We start from the raw sequence: 24,309 nt of genomic DNA, 5'->3' as shown, positions 1-24,309 counted from the left end.
TAAAAACTGCATTCAGAAGGCAATGGCAGGCCTGGGTCATGTTTTAGGGTGTTACTTAAGTGGGTGGCCCACTAAGTGATGCAGGTCCACTGGTAGCATTTAATTTACTCCCTGCAGAGACTTTTGGGGAGACTTTTACTACCAGATGCTTGTGACATTTTTCTTCTCATATTGCTTTGAGACCCTACTAAGTTTCTCGAACTTCTCTTTAAGAGCAGTTCTGCTCTGATATAGTTCTTGATTTATTTGGCTGACTTTTGATGCTAAAGCTTTATGCTTTTTCTCTCACTCTCATGAAATGAAACTCTTTACGAGTTCTGACTGAAGCCTTTTCCCTGATTGGTAGAACAGGGTTTTTCTTCCTTTATGGAACGTGCATAATCCGCTTTATTCTGATTTTTATTGACCAATATGGATTATTGATTTCTGTTCATATTCAATAATTGAGGTTAATAAGAATGAACTTGTGACCTTAATAAAGATGATTTACTAAAAGATTGTATTAATAAAACCCTTAAACTCACACTGACTCTCTTTATTGACTAAAAATAGATTAGGGATTGTGATCATAATGTATAGAATGGACAGCTCCTGGTCTTCTCTAAAACAAAGGCAAAGATCCACTGCCTCAGGGAAAAAGAGCAGCTGGGGTTAGCCTGATGCTGGTAAACCAAGATTATTAATTGGTAACAATCCCTGCCGCTCCAGCACACCCATGATTGGGAATCTTTTTCCAACAACCAACAGAAGGGCCTCCTTCATCTCATTAGTCAAGTAAGACATAAAGCTACACTGTTTAGGTTTGTAGAATAATCTTATTAGAGCTCACATCCAATGTTACAATAGCAGCAATGTTCTCCCTCCCCTCTGTTCACCTGTCTTCTCTTAATGTTTTTAACATGTTTTACCAATCTATGCTCTTTCAATGATTTCTAACCTTTAACTTCTTCCATGTTCTCACACTTCAGTGCAGTGAATTGTACTATCTAATGTTCCTAAAAATTATTTTATTTGACAGTAATACTTTCAAACAACCACACCTAACTTGCCGGTCTTATGGAGCAAAACTCTTTTATAGCTTGTTCTGACATTTTGTATGAAGGGCAGAGAACAAACTATTTCAAGAACCAAGCAAATAACACATTGGTCTTCTCCTGTATCATGGATGACTTTCCAGCTTTGTCTGCTCATGTGTCACAGATGCATTGCCAGCTCTGCCTGCTCCTGTATCACTGGTGCCTTACCAGCTCTGCCTGCTCCTGTATCACTGATGCCTTACCAGCTCTGCCTGCTCCTGTATCATTGGTGCCTTACCAGATCTGCCTGCTCCTTTATCTCTGAAGCCTTACCAGCTCTGCGTGCTCCTGTATCACTGATTCCTTAACAGCTCTGCCTGCTCCTGTATCAATGATGCCTTACCAGCTTTGCCTGCTCCAGTATCACTGATGCCTTACCAGCTCTGCCTGCTCCTGTATCTATTATGTCTTACCCACTCTGCCTGCTCCTGCAACACAAATGCCTTACCCGCTCTGCCTGCTCCTGTATCACTGATTCCTTAACAGCTCTGCATGCTCCTGTAGCAATTATGCCTTACCACCTTTGCCTGCTCCGGTATCACTGATGCTTTACCATCTCTGCCTGCTCCATTATCTCCTAAGCCTTACCAGCTCTGCATGCTCCTGTATCACTGAATCCTTAACAGCTCTGCATGCTCCTGTATCAATGATGCCTTACCAGCTTTGCATGCTCCTGTATCAATGATGCCTTACCAGCTCTGCCTGCTCCTGTATCAATGATGCCTTAACAGCTCTGCCTGCTCCTGTATCACTGATGCCTTACCAGCTCGTCCTTGTCCTCTAACACTGCCAAGCGGGAGCCCCTGGAGGAGCAGTCTTCATGGCTCGCGCTCCAGTTCTTCTTATCTGTTCTTACTGAGAAGTAATAGCACTTCCTTCCACGCTGATGCCAGCCTTGAGGACAAGATGGCGTAGGATGGGCTCCAGCTGGAGAAGACATTAAATGAATTGTTACTGGGGATTTCAATTATTGATTAAAAAAATGAATAGCTTGTCTTGGGTTTTTAAAAATATTATTTGCTATATGCTAAAATATGTGTCTGTGTGTCTGGCTTGTGGGTCACAGTGTAGGTTACTGGCAGGTCTGATTCAGGCCTTTCATCCTTCTGAGGCCCGTACATGTAGAACTGTGAAAGTGCTATTTACAGTACTTAGAAACCAGAAAACCTTTATAGCTAAGGTTTAAAAACTAGCTCTTGGCTCTGATCTGACCCAGTGTGGTAATAATGATAAGGCCCAAGAGAACCAACAATGTTCAATCTGAAAGACAGAAGTTAAATTTCACCCTTCGAAGTGTCTCTGAAAAATATCAACTTTTATGTTCTGTTCAGTTTGGACTAACAAATTCAAATGTCTATAAAAAAGTGCTCAATAAGAGTGAAATGTGCATCCTGCCTCGGTCACAGTAGAGACAGAGTCATATAATTTTTTTTTAAGAAGCTCAGACGTTTTACTAGAAACCTAAGAAGGACAAATAATAAACAAGCTCCTCACAGAGACTCTCATACACGCAACTTCATTCGTCATGTGTGTGACACCCGTACAGCAAGAATCTAGCTGCAGGTCAGTGGAGGTATTCTGCAAAATTAAATGATGGCTAAATATTACATTACCACAAACTCTGGCCAGCTTTCCCCATGTCCATAGTCACTGCAGTAATTCACAAGAGTCACTAATACTGATCACTGTGTAGGTAAAGTGTTAGGGAAGGGTGAGAATCATTAGGCTGTTTGGAAGTAGTAGGGTGGCATAAATATTGATGTTAAGTTATGTCATGTTATGTTATGCAATTTTATGTTTTGTTATGCCATGTTATTTGGCATTCGGCCACACTGTACAATTGGCTATCAGTAATTAGCCAATTAATCGAAAACATATATTACTGTTACTTTATGTAGTATATGTCAAATTCTAAAATATAATTAGAATACTCTATGATGGGGCAAAATATATGTATTACTGAACCTTATAAAGAAAGCGAAGAATATCTTGTTGTGCCAGAGATAAGTGACTGAGGGCCATATGTATCAAGCACAAATGCGTTCGCAAATGCCGAAATTCGCAGAATTTTGGCGTTTGCGAACGCATTTGTGCAAAATGGTATGTATCACACAAATCTGCGAGCAAAATAAGGAATCACAAAATTTGCGATTCCTTATTTTGCGATTGCATTTAATGAATCACAAATTTTGTGATTCGTTAAATGCAATGTAAAGAGCACAAAAAAGTGCAATTTTGCCTTAAGGAATCGCAAATTACCACCAACTTCAGGTTGGTGGCAATTTGCCATTTCTTTGAAAAATGCACATTTTTGCATTTTTCAAAGTGCTATGTGACACATATACATGCCCTTAGGGCATGTATGTGTGCCACATGTGCACCCATGCTTATTTCAGGGGTGCAACAGGGTGTCCTGTGGACACCCCTGCACCCTTGAAATTGCATTTTCAATTTGCGATTCGCTAATTGCAAATCGCAAATAGAGAATGTCTCCCCATTCATTCCTATGGGCCTCTAAGCCCATAGGAATGAATGGGGTGGTATTCCTTAATTGTGAATCGCAATTTGCGATTCAAAATTAAGGAATATGTAGGATTCGCAAACATTTATTGCAAATCCTACATACATAGCATTTTGCGATTCTCAAATAGCGATTCGCCAAAAATCGCTATTTGAGAATCGCAAAATGACTTCTTGATACATATGGCCCTCAGTTTGGTCACCCTAGCAAGATAAATATAGTCAGACAGAGGTGTCTGATTTGGCTGCGTGAAAGGCAACTACATCACACCCTAAATCCATATCTTGAAACACTGAGACAGTCCATGTCATCCTGTGTTGAGAAAATGCTCCTTTGTATCAGGTTGTTCTGACAATTAAGTTAATAATTTGAGAAAAATATTACAAGGCCACTTGCTGGAAAATTTACTAGGGACAAAATGCACAAACTATATTTCAGAAAGAGTGTTTATGGAACTGTGACTCAAAAGTGCCTAGATGGACTTCAAACAGGGACCAGCATGTGTGGGTTAAGAAGTTCTCTGCGGTGTATCCAAGGAACGTTCTATTCTCTAGGATCCGAAATGTGTCCACGGTTTTCTAGACAGAACCCAATGCGTTTTCCCACATACAATGATGGTGCCCAAAGTTGTTCAGGTACTTGGAATGATTCGTGTTTCCTGCTGATAGGATTGTAGATAGGCCAACATTGCTGCAACCATCACTGTTCATCTTACACTGTTTTGATTGTGTGCCTGTGTCTGAAAAAGAAAAGTCAACCTTTCATCATTTGTGTATTGTAGACTAAAATTAGACATCTTATTACTAAAGATATTTCATCTGCTGCATGACTTTGGAATGCTCTTCTCAGAAGTATGGATTTTGAACTCTCCTTTCTCATAACCATGGATTTGCTTTGCATTGTGAAGATTTGCAACCTCTACATTTCGCTACTATTTGCCTAATACAATTCGTTTTTCTTTTTTGCATTTGAATCTGCAAATGGTTATTGGTGAAGGGTGTGTGTGTGGACGTAGGTGTGTATATACTGGGTAAATGCTATGTAGGTGAATGGTAGAGACTGCGTTACTTACTGTGATAGATGACTCAGGGTATCTTCATTCCTGGAAATATTTACACATTAATGGTCTGGTCTTCATTGAGTATAAATACAACACCTCTTTTTTATATTAACCCTTGAATATGTGGTAATATAGTTATTCACCTGAGTTAAAATTGTTACAAGGTGTTAAAGGGAGGATTTAAACAATGATTACAATACTCTTTTTGTTATTTCAATATATGATATACTGGTGTATAACTATGCAATAGTGTCTGCTTTTAACCGAATCAATCTAGCCACGTGCTGTGTATTTATATTAAATTCATATTTGTTATTCGGATATTTATCTGATTAGGCACTAGGCTGATAGATTAATAATGATAATGCTTTGATATTAGTCGTAAGTGGACTACATTTGCCTTATCCTAAAAGACTGATGGCTCATTTAGGGCCAGATGTCCGAAAAAGCCCTTTTACGATTTCCTAATAGTGAATTTTTGTGAATCACAATCAGGAAATTCCAAACAACTATGTACAAATGAGTTTCTAACACATTTTGTGATCCCTTTGGGTTGCAAATAGACCTACCTCATTAAAATTCATGAAGTATGTCTGCGTTTACAACCTATTGGCAATCGCAAAAATCATAGGAATTGTGGCCTGCTGGGGTCAACAGACCACCATGTCTGTAATTGCTTAACAAGAGAGCATTTTATTTAAACGCAGCCTGTTTTCCTTAAAGTAAAATTGGATGCATTTAAAAAAAAAAAAGTTTTCTTTAAATTTTTTAAGAGTAGGCCGTGGTCCAACAGACCACTTTTGGCTAAACTCAGGACCAATATGCTGCGAGATAGGCGTACAACTTTTCTTCCTAGAGATTGGCTGCTATGGAGAATGGGGAGATGGAGATTGCACTGCAGGAATAAGAACTCTCAGAGAAAAGTGCAGTGTCACTTTTGGGTCTCCGCCAGGCCTTTCGAGGAAAGACCGGCACTAGCAGTATAAGAATATTTCAAGATTGAAACATAGCATCTGGCAGTGTCTTCGGGTTGTCCCTCGCGTTTCACAGTCAACCAGTTCATATTCATACTCCAAGACCTGTACCGTTGTTGTATTTTTTCAATGCCACCTTCTTTATCCTCTCTTGAGCACAGCACTGGAGGAAAGTAACTTGGATTCTGTTGCTCCAAATATGTCTTGAGCCTGACATATGCGAATGTATTTTCCCCTGTCTGTCCGGGTATCTAACAGGTGGGAGGGCTAGGCCCCCAGGAGCAGCAGCAAGTAGGTTGTCACATCCAAAATGAGAAATACACCCTTAGCTACAATCCATAGATGACTGTGACCTCAAATAAACATCCTTCACCTTTCGGTTTCCTCCCACTTGTGTGGGTCAGCATGGCAAACACAAAAAGATGGTGGACGGAATGCTACTCAGCCCCAGTCAAGAGATCTGGGTTAAATCCACCCTTCTTTTGTTCACCATACCACCCCAGTTTGAACCCAGCCGTATGCAAATCAGTCTTGACCCTGCTCCTCATGGGAACAGTCCAGCGTACACGACCAGGCACGGTCCTGACTGGATCCGAAAGAATCTTCCTGGGACCATTTGACGCAGCACGTTCTTTTGCTGCATTGCGTTCTACCAAATATTAGTAAATCTGCCCCAAGTCTGCAATGAATTGCAGTAGATGCATCCAGGACTGCAATGCAGCACATACTGGATGAGAAAAGTATAGGATTCTGGGATTTGAACCTGAAAGGGGTGCAGTGGCAGTCCACACACCACAGTACCAAGGATGACCAAATCTCCCGAGCCGGTGTTGTGTAATATGTGGTATCCCCACGATATCCTGTATCCCCTGCTCTTCGGCTCTTTTCGGAAATGAAACTCAGCCCGGGCAGGTTCAGACAGAGGTAGCTGATCACTGCTCGGGCTGAGTGCAGGGATACACGATTCAACAGGATGCCAAACTCGGCTCTGGCGATAAATCACCTGAAACTTTTGCACGGAGAGAGACAGACAGAAATAAATAGAATGAACTGTAATGGAAATGGCAATTAATTTAATAAACGTGAAAGCAAAGAAGCTATTGCTGAAGCACATCGAATCGCAACGAAATAACATGAGGGGAAGAAAATACAAACTGGCAGAGGTTCAAATAAGGGGAAAAAAATATCAAAATGAGCGAAAGATTAAAGGGTAAAGGTTAAAAAAAGGCAATAAAAAAAGCAAAGTATTACAATAGGGAAAGAAAGTGTTTTGATTTTCATACAATGAATATGTCAGAAGGTGTTAATGACAAACATATAACGTGCACAATAAGTTAAATAACAGTGCATGTTTAGTTTGACTCATACAACATACTTGGCATTTTACCAGCTGCTCTATCTTTTTGTGTCCATGCTAATTAAACAAGCATTGGCAACACAATCGGTCTCATACTTTTGTGAAAGTTAGAGCTAATGGCGTTGTAAATGGCAATGTTTTTTCTTATTTTTTAGGATGATCCTGGGCAGAGCATGCGCTTCTCTGTGGCATGATGTATTGGAGCATGGAATAGAAGCCCCGCCCACTCTCCTCTCATATTTGCCATTAGCTTGTGTCATTGTCCTTCGTATTGGCTTGTGTCATTGTCCTTCGTAATGGTGGCTTCTGATTCGTTATTAGGTTTGTAAGTCCCTCCTTAGTACCGCCTTGTCTTCATTTGTAACCTCCCATGAGGACTGGCCCTTTCACTTCAGTTGTTACACGCTACGTCTTTTTTAGTCTGTAAGCTCTATTTTCTTTAATGAGTTTCTCCTAAGTCAGGCACAACACGCTTTCCTGCTACATTCAGTGCGCCATGCATGTTTTCACTTTCCGAGCAGCCAGGGATAATTGCGACCGCTACTTTGAATAGGTCTCGCATTTACAAGAGTTTGAACTATTGCCATTGTAAATGACGATGCCTTTTATTTATGTGTTAATTAGCAAAACAGATAGATAAAAGTTATTGTCATTTACAATGCCATCAGCTTAAACTCTAGCTAATGCGACACCTACAGCATTGCAAATGCTTGTCATACATGGTTCCTGGTGCACACTGGTGGCACACATTCTGATGTTCGTTTCTCACCTTGCTGGTTTTCTAACCCAGATACTTTCGTACGCTTGTGTCTCAGGCTACACAGCACACATTCTGGGACTAGTTCCCCTACTGTCTTTGTTCGTACAAATATCCTGGTGCATGCTGGTGGCTCACAGCATACATTCTCGTGCCAGCGACCTACATGGCAGGTTTTTGTTCAGGAATTCTGGTTCACGCTCATGTCACTCACTGCACAGCACATTCTAATGCTGGTTTTCCACATAGCACGGCAGGTTTTCCTACACAAATCCATGTGCACGCTTGTGTTGCATGCTGCACAGCACACACTAATGCTGGTTTTCCACAGGGCTATTTTTCATGCACTTATTATGGTCCACGCTCGTGTCTCATGTAGCACTGCACACATTTTGATGCTGGTTTTCATACATGGACCTTGGTGCACGCTTGTGTCTCACGCATCACAGCACATTCTAATGCAGGTTTCTCACAGGGCTGGCTGTCGCGCACAGATCCTGGTGCGCGCTCGTATCTCACGTTGCACAGCACACACTAATGCTGGTTTTTCACAGGGCCGGTTTTAATGCAAGGGTCCTGGTGAACGCTCATGTCTCGTGCTGCACAGCAAACTCTAATAATAGTTTCCCACATGGCTGGGTTACCCATACGGAGACTGGTGCATGCTCATGCCTCACGCTGCACAGCACACTCTAATGCTGGTTTCCCACACAGCTGGTTTTGGTGCACAGATCCTGGTGCACGCTCATGCCTCAAGCTGCACAGCACACTCTAATGCTAGTTTCCCACATGGCTGGTTTTCGCACATGGATCCTTGTGCACTCTCATGCCTCACGCTACAAAGCACACACTAATGATAGTTTTCATACATGGACCCTGGTGCACGCTCGTGTCTCATGCGGCACAGCTCACTCTAATGTTGGTTTTCCATAATGCTGTTTTCAAGGCACAGGTCCTTGTGCACACTTGTGTCTTACGCTGCACAGCACACCTTAATGCTGGTTTCCCACATGGCTGTTTTTCACGCACGGAACCTGGTGCGCGCTTATGCTTCATGCTGCACAGCACAATCTAATGCTGGTTTTCAAATGAGTTTCTCCTACCACAGACAGAACAGGCTTTCCTGCAACATTCAGCGCGCCATAGGTGCTTTCACTTTCCAAGCAGCCTCGAACAATGGCGGCTGCTTCTTTGCAAGGGAATAGGGCTCGTATTTACAAGAGTTTGAGCTATTAGCATTGTAAATTACAATATTTTTATTTATGTGTTAATTACAAAACAGATAAATAAAAGGCATTGTCATTTACAATGCTGATAGCTTAAACTCTCGCAAATGCGAGACCTATTGCATTGCAAATGCTTGTTTTTGTTTGCAGTGGAGTGATCACTTAGAAAAAGAGAGTTAGAGCTATTGGCATTGTAAATGTAAATATTTATGTGTTATAGAGTAAAGTCGTTGTATGTGGTTTGTAGTGGAATTATGTGGCTACCATCCAGGTAATGTGAGCATTTACGAAGCAGAGGTGCAGTTAGGATAGGTGGATTGGTGGAATGATGGCTATTTGTAGGAATGCTTGGATGGATGGACAGCTGTATGAGTACATGCATGGATGTCTGGGTGATCAGTTGAATGAAAAGATGGTAGGTGATGCATGGGTAGGAAAGTTACAACTGGTTGGTATGGAAAGAAAAAGATGGATACATATAGAAAATATTGATAAAGAGGAAAGTTTTGTACATTATTGGACCTTTGGTCAAGACTGTATGATATATCAGGCTACATGGTGGCCACGATCTCATTAAACATAAAATCCCATTTACAATTCAGAAGTTGGTGGTGGTTTGGTGCCGTGACCACGAAACTATGCTTCATTGTCAGCTACTTGGATGCCTGCTTAATCTGCAGTCTTCCAACACAGTATTACATTTGGACGCTGGTTTAACCCATTCAAATCTTAAATGCTGTGTTCCATCAAACCTTACAAGAGACAGTTACTAATTATGACTGATGAAGGAAAAGTCTGATGACTCGTCCCATTGATAGAACTTGCATGTGGTGTTCTGCAAGTTGCAAGGACACGTTTACAATGCCCTGTTGATGAACACAATTATGCCACTCTGTGGCATTGGGACTGCCAAATATAGGCCTATATGTAAACTCTCTGGTGCATGCCATACACACAAAAGGCATGCTACATGTTTCCGGAGCCTTGCAACTTGTACCCGTTTGAGGCCAAAGAAGGGATGGCAATACTGGCACACAGCAAGGGCAGCATTGCAGTCTTTTTGTTCTGAGGACTGCAACATTTCCGAGTGAGCCTTCACAGCAGCAGCTTCCCAGTATCTCTGTTGCTTACTCGATTGGAAGACCAAACAAAAGATCTCATATTCCGGGGCTGTATTACAGATGACTGTCCCAGCACTAATTGTCACTGTGCGCCAGATTATGCTCCCAGCGGCCTTACAGAGGATCAGTCTGTGGGGGGGTGTGGCTGGACACCGATGGAGCAGGGAGCCTGAACCGGAGCTCCTGCGGGTGATCCCCCATCACAGCCCATCCTGCCCGATATAGAGGGGCACTTCACCTAACAAAGTCATCCCCGGACAGGTGAAGGTCGGGGGAGCAGGCAGGAATAGAAAATCGGGGCGCAACAGCTCACCTTCACTGTGAAAGGAGCTGAAGGGAGGTGACGCGGGCTAGCCCAGTTGGCGCTCGCTCTTTGAGCTACGACTCTAAGGGAGCAACTGGCGACTGTCTCCTGCACAATGTGGATTTGAGGGGCCATCTGAGCTGGTGGAGAACTGGATGAGCAGGACTTCGCGGCCTCCGGAACGAAGAGGCGGGACCTGAACTTAGGCGGAGAGGGAGACGCGGCCGGAGAAAATGACACTGAGGACCTGGGGGCGACCTCTGTTGCGAAGCCCAGGTACCGAACGGATAACCGGTGCCAGTTTGGAGCGGGGGCCGCTGGGACTAATGCACGCGCTGCGGGCTCCAGACAGTGAAGAAGCGAGGAGGGGAGGCAGAGGTGCCCTGAGCCATTGAGGGTCTGTGTGTGGAGTACTGTTTGGCAGCCGACTGTGAGCAGGGGCCCGCCTACCAGGGTCGCAGTGCCCGGGCTACTCAGTGGAGCCGGTGGAACTGGCTGCATATCTGGGAGGCTCCGGGAGGAGCCGGCAGTGTCGCTAGTGGAGGGAGCACACCTCCTAAGCCTGGGACTGAGAGGCGGGTCGGACCGACTCAGCTACGATCACAACCCCCACCATTCAGGCGACTTGACAGATGGAGAGCAGGGGGCTGCTGCCCATGGAGCGGTGAGGAGAAGTGGCAGCGGGAGGTCTAGAGGATATTGGAGTGGCGAGGAGGGCCGGGACACTGTGACTTTGAACTTCTGGTGGAGGTGCTCCCCGACTGCAGTAGGTGACGAGCTGGCACCCACACCGATGCGGGTTGAGCGAGGGGAGTAGGCCCAAGAGAGACAGGGACCGGGGTTGGGGGCTTTGCCCGTACTGACATATTGAGCAGCCACATGACCTCAGGCCACATTGATCGAATCCTACTTGCGAGGAGAGTGGGGAACAGGTGCCGGGTTAGGTTGCTCCTTTTTGGCACTCCTTGCGGAATCGCTTCTGCGCTGCCCCCGTGCATCACATTTGGGCTCCACACCCCATGTGCTTGGACTCGACTGCCCTTGCCGCAGGAGAGGACTATATAAACCCAAAGTGGGTACCCGATGGTGCCTTTACTGATCGGCCTGCTCCCACACCGTTCCAGGTATGGGGAGAGTCAACAAAAGACGTACGTGAGGCGGAGCATTGGGAATCGGCAGGCGAAGACAATTGGGAGTCGTGCCCGCTTTGACCTGATTAGCTTTTATACATTTCACCATGCTTATCTCCGTTAAATCGGGCTCCATCACCTACCCTTGTCCTCCAGCTGTACTTTTACCAGACATTGAACAGGTTGCACCTGTTCTATCTAGCGTCTGTAATGCTATGTTTATTTCAGGTATATAGCCCGCAACCTGGAAGAAATTCATCATAAACCTGTTGCTAAAAAAACCAAACCTAGATCGATCTGACACTAAGAATTACAGGCCAATAGCCAGCCTGCCCCTCCCAGCCAAATCACTAAGCCTGACACTTTTTAACATATATGTGTCGGACTTAGCCAGAGTCATCAAGGCACACGGGATGGGCCTAACATCGTATGCTAATGATACACAACTGGTGCTGTCTATATACAATGATGGTGGTAAGGTAAGGTAGCAGCCAACTTTCAACAGGGCATGCTGGCAATTAGCAGTTGGATGTCCAGCAATTGCCTTAAGTTGAACTCTGATAAAAAACAGAGGTTATGACTTTCGGCAAGTTGTTCCCCATCTGGTCCTTTGCCTGGTGGCCGTCCTCACAGGATCCCCCTCCTCTTCCAGTCACCAAGGTCAGGAATCTGGGCGCCATATCTGATGACAGGCTGACATTTGCTCCTCATGCTAATTCGGTGGTCTCAGCCTCATTCCATAAACTGCGAATGATCAAAAAGATTCTACAATTTCTTCCCTTTACCGAGGGTAAAACTTTGGTCAGTACACTTGTTATGTCCACCATCGATTACTGTAATGGGCTTCTTGTGAATGCCCAAAACAAGGTAATTCACAAACTACAATCAGCCCAGAACGCAGCGGCCAGAATGCTCTCAGGAACCCCCAAATATAAGCCCATCTCCCATGTCATTCAGAAGTATCATTGGCTCCCTGTGAAAAATCTCATAAAGTTCAAGGCCTTGTGCATTGCGTACAAAGCTTCGTGTAACATTGGACCTCAGTTTTTAATTGAGAAGCTAGCTACTTGTATTCCTACTAGGGCCCTTTGCTCCTCTAATGCATTTCTGCTTAGGGTGCCACGTACCAAAACCGCCTCATGGGGCGACAAGCGCTTCATCTTCGCCACTGCAAAACTTCCTACCATTAAATATCAGATCCTGACAGTCTTTACTAGCATTCAGGAAAATGACAAAAACCTGGCTGTTTAATCGATAATCCCCTCGGCTTTGGTAGATGCTGCTGTCCTCAGCACCGAGACACACACGGGTATTTGCGCGCTTTATAAGTCTCATAAAAAAATAACTAGATAAATATCTAACCCCAGAATCTATTAACAGATATTTTTCAAGGGAGGACGCCCGATGTCCGAGATGTACTACAGTGCGAGCGACGTACATCCACATGATGTGGAGCTGTACTTCTTTAACACATTATTGGCAGGAAGTGACACAGGATACGGCTAGGATCACGAAGAGGGTAATCCCATGCACACATACACATGTACTGCTGAGATGTTTTTCACACACAGCCAAAACTAGGACGACAGACAGGTTCATAGACCTCGCCTTTGTCCTGGCGCAGGGGGAAATCACTTGTAACTGGAAAGACCCGAGAGGCCCCAGTGTGCAATGGTGGAAACGGGAGCTAGTAACGTGGGCATGATGCGAGAGCAGGGTCCTCTTGAGAAATGCGAGGCAAGGGATAGGCAAGGAGGAGAGAGCCAGGGCTTGGGAGACGATGATGGACGACATGCAGTGAGACGGACGGGAGTCTGATGCTTCTACCCCTGAGAGACCACCTCAATAGGAGCATCCCTAGTGACCAAGGCAGGATGAGAGGGCAAAGGGGGATCCCGGACAGGGAGGGATATATAATTTACCATCACAGGGGAGGGTACATACAGAACAGGGGGCACCCGCGAAGGGCTTCCACAGACGGTCAGACACGAGAGAGGTAACCTTCAGAGCTCTAGGGATTCAATGGGGAGACAGCAGTGCGGGGCATCTAGTTAACTGTTTTGGATTGGTTGGGTGTGGGGGGACACACGAGGCCACCGCAACATTATTCCCTCAGAAAATGAGAGTAGACAAAGACATATCCATTACAAACTGCAGAGGAATGAAGAATGGGTTGGGGGATATATTGCCAACAGTTATGGCCATAATATTTTTGTATCAGGATATGTGGATGAACAGACTGATAATAAATGCCAATGAAGTGTTTAAAAAAACAAAAAAACAGAGGATCAGTCTATAATGCATTGTGATGTTGTTGAAGACTTTGAACTCTGTGGTTATAAGTGTTTGCGTATGTGCGCATATTGTATTAGCGCACAGACGCAAATGCACAGACATACTCTGGTGCACAGCGACAATTAGCGCTGGCGCACTCATCTGTAGTCCAGTCCCAGAATGTTTAATGTACTGCTTTTGTTGATGGGATAGGTGAAAGTCCTTATTCTCTCACCAAAAGCCTGACCCATACATTCACTGAAGCACTACGAAGAAGAAATAAGGCTGCGCTGCACTCTGAAAAAACAATAGTCTAGCCTCTTAAATCAGAAGTATAACTATACCCAAAGCACGCTCCAGAAACATTTTGTATGCCTTGCAAAGATGCAGATAACAGTTTCAGGTATTCAGCATGTATTGTATTACAAAACACTCCTGCCAAACTTGTGATGCTGTAACTGCCCAGACACGTTATACAGAAGGGGGGTTTACCCAAAAAGTCACTGGGACCTGGGTGCTATATTATACAAAAAGAGGGGTCCCAATGGGATGTATCAAAGTACACAAAGTATATATCACAAAATACAACAAAATCCATGAGTTTCCTTATACACACTGTTATTTAATCACAATGCATATTTATGCTGTAAACATTCTTTAGAACTCAATCCATTAAAAAAGGTGCCCCAGGGAAAGAGGGAGTAAGAATGAGTGTAAATGTGAGGAAAAGGGATGTGCAGAATCGATCATAGTGCAAAGCAGCGAACAATACACAATAATGATGACAATATATACAAAAATTCTCGATCTGGCTTCAAACCACTGAGCCTGTATTCACAATTGGAGCAACCAATGCCCTAAAATTTATAAACCACCATGCTAACGCTAATGTTCAGTAATTTGCATTGTTGGTTGCGTCGGCTGGAGTATAATTGTCGTCGACGTTTCAACCCCTGGACGAACAGGTAGGTATACGTTAACCTTAAAGTGGGGTCTTCATCAGGACAAAGGAGATCCGGGGGGCAAGGAATCTGTGGAATGAGGTGAAATAATTATTACTGATTGCTAAAAAACAGGAGTGTCAAAAAGGTTAAAAACCAAGGATCAATTACCATGGGCAGTTGGGCGTCCGGCTCTCAACATGGGACAGGAAAACGTCAGAAAAAAGAACCTGGAAAGCAGGGTGAAAGGTTCGCTTTAATTCAGTTTGCGTGATACTCCGCATACAAAAGACCAGGATCTCAGGAGAAACTCACTTGTTAATTAGAGTCTTTAAATCCTCGTTGAGAATTGATGCCAGCATGGTCATCTCAAAACTGCAGAGGAAAATCAAAAAGGCATATGATTCGTACCTACCAATTGCACGAGTCAAAGGGGTTTGATCAACATGAATCGCCGATTCACTCACATGTAACTGATGTTTTTCAGATGGTGATTTAATCCAAAGAGAACGAGTGGAACCATTCCATCAAGGCGTTGGGTTACTGTAGAGGGGTGAGTCCATAGGCATATGGTGATATAGATATATATAAATGACTAGACAAGACACGAGTGAACACTCTGGATAGTTGGTCGGACCGGAAGTCCCGTGCGACATCCGACCATTTATTTATAGCCTTCTGGCCACGCCTGGCCAGAAGGTGATACAATTTGTGTACGTAGTTCCGGCCGAGGCCGGAGCTACCAACAAATAGAACGCTACATCCCTTCCCAAATTAGTCCTTTGAGACAAATTAGATTAGCACATAAAGTCAGCAAGTCTTTGACTGGGCCTGGGAATTTGTCGGAGGCTGCACTGCCTTCTCCCTCTTACCGGAGTGTTCTCAGGGCAGGCTCTCGCGGATGGTGTCAGCGGTTCAGTGATCCCAGTGGACGGGGTGGATGGTGAATTGCTCAAAGTAACACCTGTTGGTTCACTACTGGTGTCTTGCCTTTCCGGTGTTCCTGTCTGACGCTCCGTGTTGGCAGGCAACGCTGGGATTCGCTTGAACCACAACACGTTTCTTGTTACCTTTTCGCCTTCACGTAGAGCTGTCACTGCCGTGCCTCTGCTTGTCCTGACAATCCATGCTCGACCTCATATGGTGTTCTGAATTTCCCTCCAGGCCTCCGAGCTCCTATGAGCACACGATCTCCGGGGACCAGCAATCTGTCTTGAGCCCCTCTCTTCTTACTTGCCTTGTCGTTAGTTCTTCTCCTCCGGGTTTGGGTGCACTCTGGATTATATGGTTCAGGCCTCCATTCTTCTGCCATGGATAGCAAGTCACGCCTGGGGCCTGAGAACATGAGAGCCCATGGCGATCTTTGTGTGGTGCTGTGTGGAGTGCTCCTGTATTCTCGTAGAAAGCTTTGAAGAGCATCTTCAGGATTGGTTCCTTCTACTGCAGATATTCTTAACACCTTATTAATTGTCCTCATGAATCTTTCTACTTTGTCATTAGCTTGAGGCCACTGTGGCGTTATGCGGCGATGATGAATTCCTAGTTTTTGCATAAATTCTTTGAACTCACTTCCTGGAAGGGGGGTCCATTGTCCGTTTTCAGTTGTTGAGGAATCCCAAACAATGCAAAAGTCTTGCTCAGTATAGGTTGAATGTTCATGAAACTTGTAGGCTGGGCTACCTCCACAATTGGGTACTTCGTATAGCTGTCCACTAGAACCACAGTGACCCTTCCGTCTGGAAAACTGCCAAAGTCTAGGCTAACCCAGGACCACGGTGCTGGTGCGTGTTCCTCGGTGATGATTGGTGCAGGGGCTTCAGTTCTTCCTGTTAGCTGACACGCCCAACATTTCTTCACTATGGTGTCAACTGTGTCCTCCAAGTTCGGGAACCAGACCTTTTCCCGCATACGGGCCTTCATTCTCCTGGTGCCTTGGTGGCCTTCGTGTGCTAACACTGTCGCTTGTTCCTGCAGGGTCGTCGGAATTATCACTCTTGAGCCTCTTAAGATAAGGCCATTCTCAGCGATGCTGATCTCGTTATGTATCTTCCAGAACTGATTGAGTTGTGCGCGGTCAGCCTCGCTCCAGCCATGTACATCTCACAGGATGCCTTCCCAGGACCCTGTGTGCACCGCATTCTCTACTCTCTTCAGGACAGTGTCGTTGGCATATTGTTCCATGATTTTGTCTGCTGACATTGCTTGGGGGCATGCTCCCTGTGATATCATATTCACAAACTCTTCGGTCTGTCTTTTGGGCTCTTCTTCTTGTGCTTCTTCCTTAGCGGGATGTCGAGATAAGAAGTCTGCCGGGTTCTTAGCTCCTGGCCTGTACACGAGATCCATTTGGTACTGTTGGATTTGGATCGCCCATCTTTCGATTGGTGCTGGCGGATGAGGCGCTGTGCCTTTGAACAGTGGAATCAGTGGTTGGTGATCGGTAACCATTCTGAAGGGGTGTCCGGTTATGTAGAGATGGAAATGGTTGCATACCCACTTTACTGCTAACGCTTCTCTCTCGATTTGAGAGTATCTCGCCTCAGTGGCGGTGAGGGCCTTGCTCGCGAATGCTAGTGGCACCCATACTCCTGGTTCCGTTTCCTGGGTGAGGAGTGCTCCCAGTCCAACGGGGCTGGCATCGACCAGTATTTCGGTGGGTCTGGTCGTGTTGAAATAAGCCATGGTCGTTCCATCTGGGAGGGCGTTCTTGATTTTATTGAATGCTTCTTCCTCAACTTCTGTCCATTTCCACGGGCTCTCTTTTTTCGTTAGATGGCGGAGTGGTTTGGCGATGGTTGCTAAGTTCGGTATGAACCTGGTACAGTATTGGGCCATGCCCAGGAAGCTTTTCACTTCTGAGCTGTGGTCGGCGCTGAGGCATACTTTGTGGCTTGTGACTTCCTGGGATCAACTTGAACTCCATCAGAATTGAATACGTAGCCGAAGAATTCTATTGATTTCTGAAAGAATTTGCATTTCTCCTTATGCAGTGTTACTCCATGTTCAGCTAGTCTCTTGAGTGTGGATCTCAGACGCTGGTGATGTTCCTCACTGGTCTTGGAGTGTATCAGGATATCGTCGCTTACATTTAACACTCCTTGTAGGTTAGATAGTATTTCTCGAATTGTATTTTGAAAGATTTCTCCCGAAATTTAGTCTCTTATTTCTTCTAAGACCGAGGTGAGTCGAGAACGTCGGTATGTACCTGCTCTCTTCGGCTAATCGGAGTTGGTGGTATCCAGCGTTGAGGTCCAACTTAGAGAACCATTGGGCTCCGTTCAGATCTGTGAGTATGTCATCTACGGTGGGTGTTATATGTCTTTCTCTCTTTATTGCCTCATTGGGCATCCGCATGTCTATGCAAATTCGGATCTTCCCTGGTTGATGGGGTTTCTCGGCTATCACCATGGGCGACACCCACGGCGTTGGTCCAGTGACTTTTTCTATGACTCCTCGTTTTTCAAGTTGTGTCAGTTCTTGTTCGACTGCTGCTCGTAGGTGAAACGGAATCCTCCGGTGTTTCAGAGCAATTGGCTGGACGGCTTTATCAATGTGTAATTTGATTGGCTGTCGTTTAATTGTGCCCAAACCTTTGAACAGTGACGGGAACAGCTGTAATATGTCTTCCGTTTGGAGTGTCTTGACTGCGTTGGCGAACGCGACTAGGTTGAGGTCCTCTGCTGTGTGGCTCACTACTAGCAGATCTGCTTCTTTGTCGATTACGTGAAATGTGGTTGTTACTTCACGGTCTTCCGCTTTAACTTGTACTTGCATTTTCCCACGCAGAGGGAGTGGAGTCTGGCTGCCGTATGTCATTATCTTGATTTTATAAGGCGTCAACTGCGGTCTCGGGTCTTTGTAGTGCTGTATACCCATCACGACACTGTTGCACCGGTATCTATGACCCCTGTGACTTCTGACCCATCAATTTGAATTTGGCACTTTGGTTGGGGTCTTCGCTTTCTTTTCAGGTCTTTCGTGAACGATACGAAGTAGCACTCTCCTTCATCGTCAGTGGAGGAGTCATCTAATCGTGCATGGCGATGTTGTCTTGCTGTCATGGATCTTGATTCTTGAGTTTCTTCCAGACTTAATTGCCTGACTGCTCCTGTTACGGTCCGTCTCCCCGCTGTGTTTCTTCCGCCGAATCCTCCTCTGCACACGCTGGCAAAGTGGTTTGGTGTTCCACATTTCGAACATGTCTTCCCTCTTGCAGGGCACCCATCTTGACTATGCTCATCACGCCCACAGTATCCACAGGATGTTCGTCTCGGGGTTCTGGTCGGCCATCTTCCCCGTCCACCTCTACCTGATGTGCGGACGGCGTCAACTCGTTCTGTCTTTACAACGGCACTTGCTTCCGCTTGAGTGGTCATGGCGGCCTCCATTGCTGTCTACCGGACATCAGATAACTCATGTGACCGTGCGAGCATGAGAATCTCGTCGAGCGTGATGTTGGGTTTGGCGCAGTATTAGTGTTCTTAGAGTCTTGTTCCGGCACCCTGAATGATCTGTGCTGTAACGTCTTTAGTGTGATCATCTTCGGCGCATGTGCTCACCAGTTCCCTTAGTCGGGCATGGAAGGCGTCCATCGTCTCACCTTCTCTTTGTTTAGATTGTCTGAACTTAAACCGCTCATAGTGCGGGTTGAGCTGGGGGTCAAAGTGTGCATTGAGTGCTCGCACGGCGGCGTCGTAGTCATTAGCGTTGCCGGTATCTGGAAGGTGGGAGAACAGTTTGTAGATTTCAGTGCCCCCAAAGTGCGGTAATAGGGAGCGTTTGACTGTGTTCTCGGTTTCACGAGTGTCTATGACGTAGTTGTTCAGTTGTCGTATCCATACTGCCCACCTCAGTGCTGCTGTGGAAGGTTCAATTAGCTCGCTGAACGGCGGGAGTGCCTGAATCTGCGAGTGAGCTGATGGATGTGTTTGTTGAGCTGGAGGTACTGCTTGCTGTTGCACTACTTGTTGAGCGCTGCCTGCTGTTGTGGCGCTGCCTGCTGTTGGGGCGCTGCTTGCTGGTGTGGCGCTGCTTGCTGTTGTGGCGCTGCTTGCTGGTTCTGGTTGCCTGGTGGGTTTGATATTGCCGCTTTGTTGTTTGTCCGCCCCTAGGAAAGTGTTTTCCTCTTATAAAACTTTTTTTTTCACTTTGGATGTACCAATGCTGTTGGTTTGATGAGTCTCTCGTCTGTTTGTATATATTTTTTTTCTTTTCCTCTCTGGGGAGACCGATGCAGTCTCAGCGCTTGTGTCGCGCTGTACTGGGTAGGTGTGCGTCACTCTGGGGCACCTTGTGGCTCTGCACGGCCTTCGCGCTCCCAGCGCCTCTGTCAGGCGTCTCTGCCGGGCCTTTCCCTTGTGCGCATGCGCGCCTAATGCGCTCGAGCCTGTTCGCACGCACGCACACGTGCAGACGCTGCTTTGGGCCTTCTCCTGCTTGTCTCTCCGCACCACCGGTGTCCCCACGCAGCACGGGGTTGTCGCTGCTCACCGTTGTGGTCGCGGACATCGTCGGGCTGCTGGGCACTGCTCGATGCCTGTGGAGGGCAAACCGCTTGGCACTGGACCGTCCTGCTTGCCTGTGTGCCGCTCCGTCACTCTTGTTGCCTCTTTGGACGGCGCTTCGGCAGGCGATGTTGCTGAATGCGTCCCCCACTCGTCGCCAGTGTAGAGGGGTGAGTGCATAGGCATATGGTGATATCGATATATATATAAATGACAAGACAAGACACGAGTGAACACTCTGGATAGTTGGTCGGACCGGAAGTCCCGTGCGACTTCCGACCATTTATTTATAGCCTTCTGGCCACGCTTGGCCAGAAGGTGATACAATTTGTGTACGTAGTTCCGGCCGAGGCCGGAGCTACCAACAACTAGAACACTACAGGTTACTACAAGCAAAATGAGGGAGCAATAGATGTAACAGACTGGTATTGCCGATTACCCAGTAAATTACTGCACATTTAGATCCACTTACATGCATAGGCAAGAGGATCCGAGTTTCACAGAAATGGGTCAGCGGTCACCATCTTGTACTGTAATACAGAAGGATCGCACTGAGACGTTAGTAAATGATTTAGGAGGGTGTCGCCAGATCAATGGATAGGGAACTGCGAAGAGTCTTACCTTCGTCGAAGCAACGAGTAGCCGCGACCGGTATCAGGGGCTCTGCTTTCTCACAAGGAGACGAGCTCACGCTAGTAGCGTATAGCGGCAGAGGCGTGTACGCGCACTCTGACGGTACGCCGCAAGAGGGCAATCAAAGACTGCGGGGATTGCAGTCGCGGAAAACTTTATTAACGAAAGGCTATGGACATCGCTAAAGCCTCGGAGTAATAGTATGGAAAATGCTTAGGCACGTTGTAATAATGAGTATTAAAAGTTATGTAGGTAGATGAAAAAAACAAAATTAATACATATAGGCGTCATATTGGTGGTGATGGCTAACGCATATATATTTACACAAGGAAGAGTATTCCATTAAAACCACAGACACATAGATTAAATCGCGCAACTCTCATCCAAGAGGGTGAAGGCGACTCATACACATGTTCAGCATCATTATCTATCGGACATTGCGTACCTCTCACACAGGAGGGTAAAGCAAGGTAAAAAGCCCCAATTAGATTAGTTAGCATGTGATTTAATGTTGGAAAGAGAAAAATTAGAAAAATTCAGCGACCCAACCTAGCTAGCTGAGCATAACTACTGTCTGCCTCATTAAGGCCATTATTAATCGAGTCCAGAATTGCCATCCATTTGGACTCACGTGTATTCAGGAGTAGCGAAATATCCCCTCTCCGGGACCTAATGTGACTTTCTCTAGGACTATCCATTTCATGACATTGGGCGTGTGTCCCTGCCTTTGACAATGATCTACCATGGGAGCACCAAGTACATTACACCGGATGCGGCTCCCATGTTGTAAGATTCTTGCCTTGACTCTTTGCTGTGTCTGTCCAACATACACCTTGTCACATGGACATTTAATCACGTAAATCACGTCCATCATGTTACAATTGGTGTATGATTTCAATGCGTTCTTGGTGCACAAACTCCTTTGTTTGGATGGTGGTTGCGCATGCTGCGCAAGTCTCACATCTGTGGTGTCCTTGTATAGGAGGGAGGTTCCAGAGCGATAAGGTGGTGGGGGGTTTTGTGGTGTCCAAAAAGGAATTGACAACCAAGTCTCTGATGTTCTTTGCTCTCTTAAAGGAGTGTAATGGCAAGATACTCTGCTTGATATCATCATCTGATATCAGGGCCCAATGTTTAATAATGATTTTCTTGATATCATTACTCCTAGTGGAGAAGGTGGTCACACAGATCATAACTGCCCAGACAGCCCACCACCCCTACTCTACCTGAACAAATGGAGCTCCAAGGCCATGCGCGTTACCTGCTCCAGCTTCGCCAGGCCCAGTTTCACCTGCTGCTGCTGCAGCAGCTTGGACCCCATGGGCTCATTGCTGCCTTCAGGGGCCTTCAGCAGCTCAGCCAGCACCGGAGGCAGAAGGAAGGCAAAATGGCTTATTTTGACCAGCGCAGCACCCTAACATTGTCCCCCCAAGGGCACCATTTTAGTTAAGGTACTATCAAAGCTGAAGATAATCAGGTTAGGATGCAGCATCTTTGTTAAGGGATCACAAACTGCGTAATTATGGTTGAGGGGTTGCAAATCTAATGCAGCGGCAGCAACACAAAACAAATACTAGCTAAAGAAGCGAGACAGCTCTTAGCGGAGGCACTTTCACACGGAGGGCAGACTTCATGCATTTAAGTTCAAAGCATCCAAGTGAGCCTCCACTATTTTATTCTCACCACTGACTGTTGAGAGAAATGGGGGGTTATGGGCTGGGAATGAGAGAAATGCAGGGGTGGGCGGCTGTACATACGAGCTGGGCTTTACATTTGTTGCACACTGATAAAACATGGCGTGCCGCGCTGCAAGAATGAGAAAGAATAGTTCTCCCCAACAACAGATGAAGAATGCAAGCAGAAAGAAACTGTATTTAGGAGGTATATTTCTACTGTTCTACTTTCGTAGACCATGCACACTGCCGTGTGGGCTATACGGCCTACACAGGAGTGACTTTTTGATATTTAAACAAAATGATTTTACCTAACAAAAAACGTTTTGTTGAATGAATGAACAGTAGATTTTTACAGTGAAGCAGTCAGGAATACACAGGGTAGGCCTTAAGCCATGTGTGCCCTGTCGCTGTAGTTGATGGCACCATAGGCACTGCAGTCCTCTAATGCCATTACATTTCTGGATCCTGTGTTCACTTTCTACATCATATAGTAGGGACAGACAATGAGGAATAAGCCAAATTAACCATTTCTAAGAGGGAGCACAGGCACTCTACTAGCAGGGGTAAATTCCACAGAGTTGTAAAGCCAGCAAAAGAAGATATAGGAAAAATCTGGAGGGACGCCACACAAAATATGGTCATTTTCTACAATGATTATTAAAAGGAAGCGTAATTGTTACAAATGAATATAGGGCATTTTACACAAATACCTTTTCATGTGAAAACACTGTTTCGGAATAGTAAACATAACCAAATGATATTTGTTTCAGGTGCAGCCCCAGTGTCAAGTCTCTCTTTATTATGAGAGATGTAAATTTTCTCTTTTTAATCTACATAGAGATTCTGGGACTTTTAGTTTCTCTTTTAAGATTGACAGTATGGCTGAAAAATTGCAGCATACAAAGTGCTCTTATAGTTTAAAAGAGAAGACTGACTGGCTTGGGAACACTAAAAGTGCTGTGTGGCAATGAATAGTGTTATGGTCAACAACCCAAAGAGAATCCAGACGTTCAAATACCTGCAGTGCAAGCTTCACTTTAACACATAAAAGTTACAGTCAGAGTTTATAGGTGTGTTGCTTCAGGTGCAAAGTAAAGGGCATGCCAATTTTAAGGGTAAATATTGCAAATTACAAAAAAAACTGAAAGCTATAAAATATCCTTAGCCTTAATATGTCATTTGGTTTTAGGTGGTGGATACTCCCTCTAATTAGTCTGGTTAGTGACTAGCAGCCAATCTTGGGTGCTACTGGTTACAGCACACTCTCCCTTTGCCCTATAGCATTTTGTATTTCACATTTAGAAAACATTTGAAATGGATAAGTAACTAGACATGTCCATATTGGTTATGTGAACACAATATTTTTTCTAACAATGCGTACCAATCTTTGTGTTTTCCAATATCGTTTTGTATGGGGTTAGCAAACAAAATTGCTCATGCATTAGTATATCTTTGTCCCCACTTTTCAAAGGTTTCCTTTTAGACACTGACCAGTGACCTTTTATTTGTTAGATGCCTACAGTCTTGATATAATTTCACAGCTTTCACATCTGGTTCATTTGGATTATACCAAATATAATGGCCTGTACAGCCTAAAATATTTGGTAGCCCCTATTTTTATGAAGATTGAACTTGCCAGGGTACAATTTTACATGGCCTAATGTAGGCTCCACGAATACATTACTTTTTCTACCAGATAGAATCTTTGCTTGAGTTTTCCAGTATCTTTTCCGGAAGTGATACCACATATTACAG

At 45.2% G+C, this 24,309-nt stretch overlaps 1 protein-coding gene across 1 annotated transcript in view; it reads right to left on the bottom strand.

The window, feature by feature from the left end:
* Positions 1-24,309, bottom strand: part of LOC147668103 (uncharacterized) — a 414,401-nt gene that overhangs the window by 51,751 nt on the left and 338,341 nt on the right. Inside the window, exon 7 of the mRNA XM_086948782.1 lies at positions 1,840-2,003. Coding sequence (XP_086804908.1) covers positions 1,840-2,003 — 164 coding nt within the window. The remainder of the gene's footprint in view (positions 1-1,839; positions 2,004-24,309) is intronic.

Source organism: Lissotriton vulgaris, unplaced genomic scaffold (assembly GCF_964263255.1).
Source record: "Lissotriton vulgaris unplaced genomic scaffold, aLisVul1.2 SCAFFOLD_504, whole genome shotgun sequence".
NCBI lineage: Eukaryota > Metazoa > Chordata > Amphibia > Caudata > Salamandridae > Lissotriton > Lissotriton vulgaris.
This window is presented reverse-complemented; position numbering and strand designations above follow the sequence as displayed.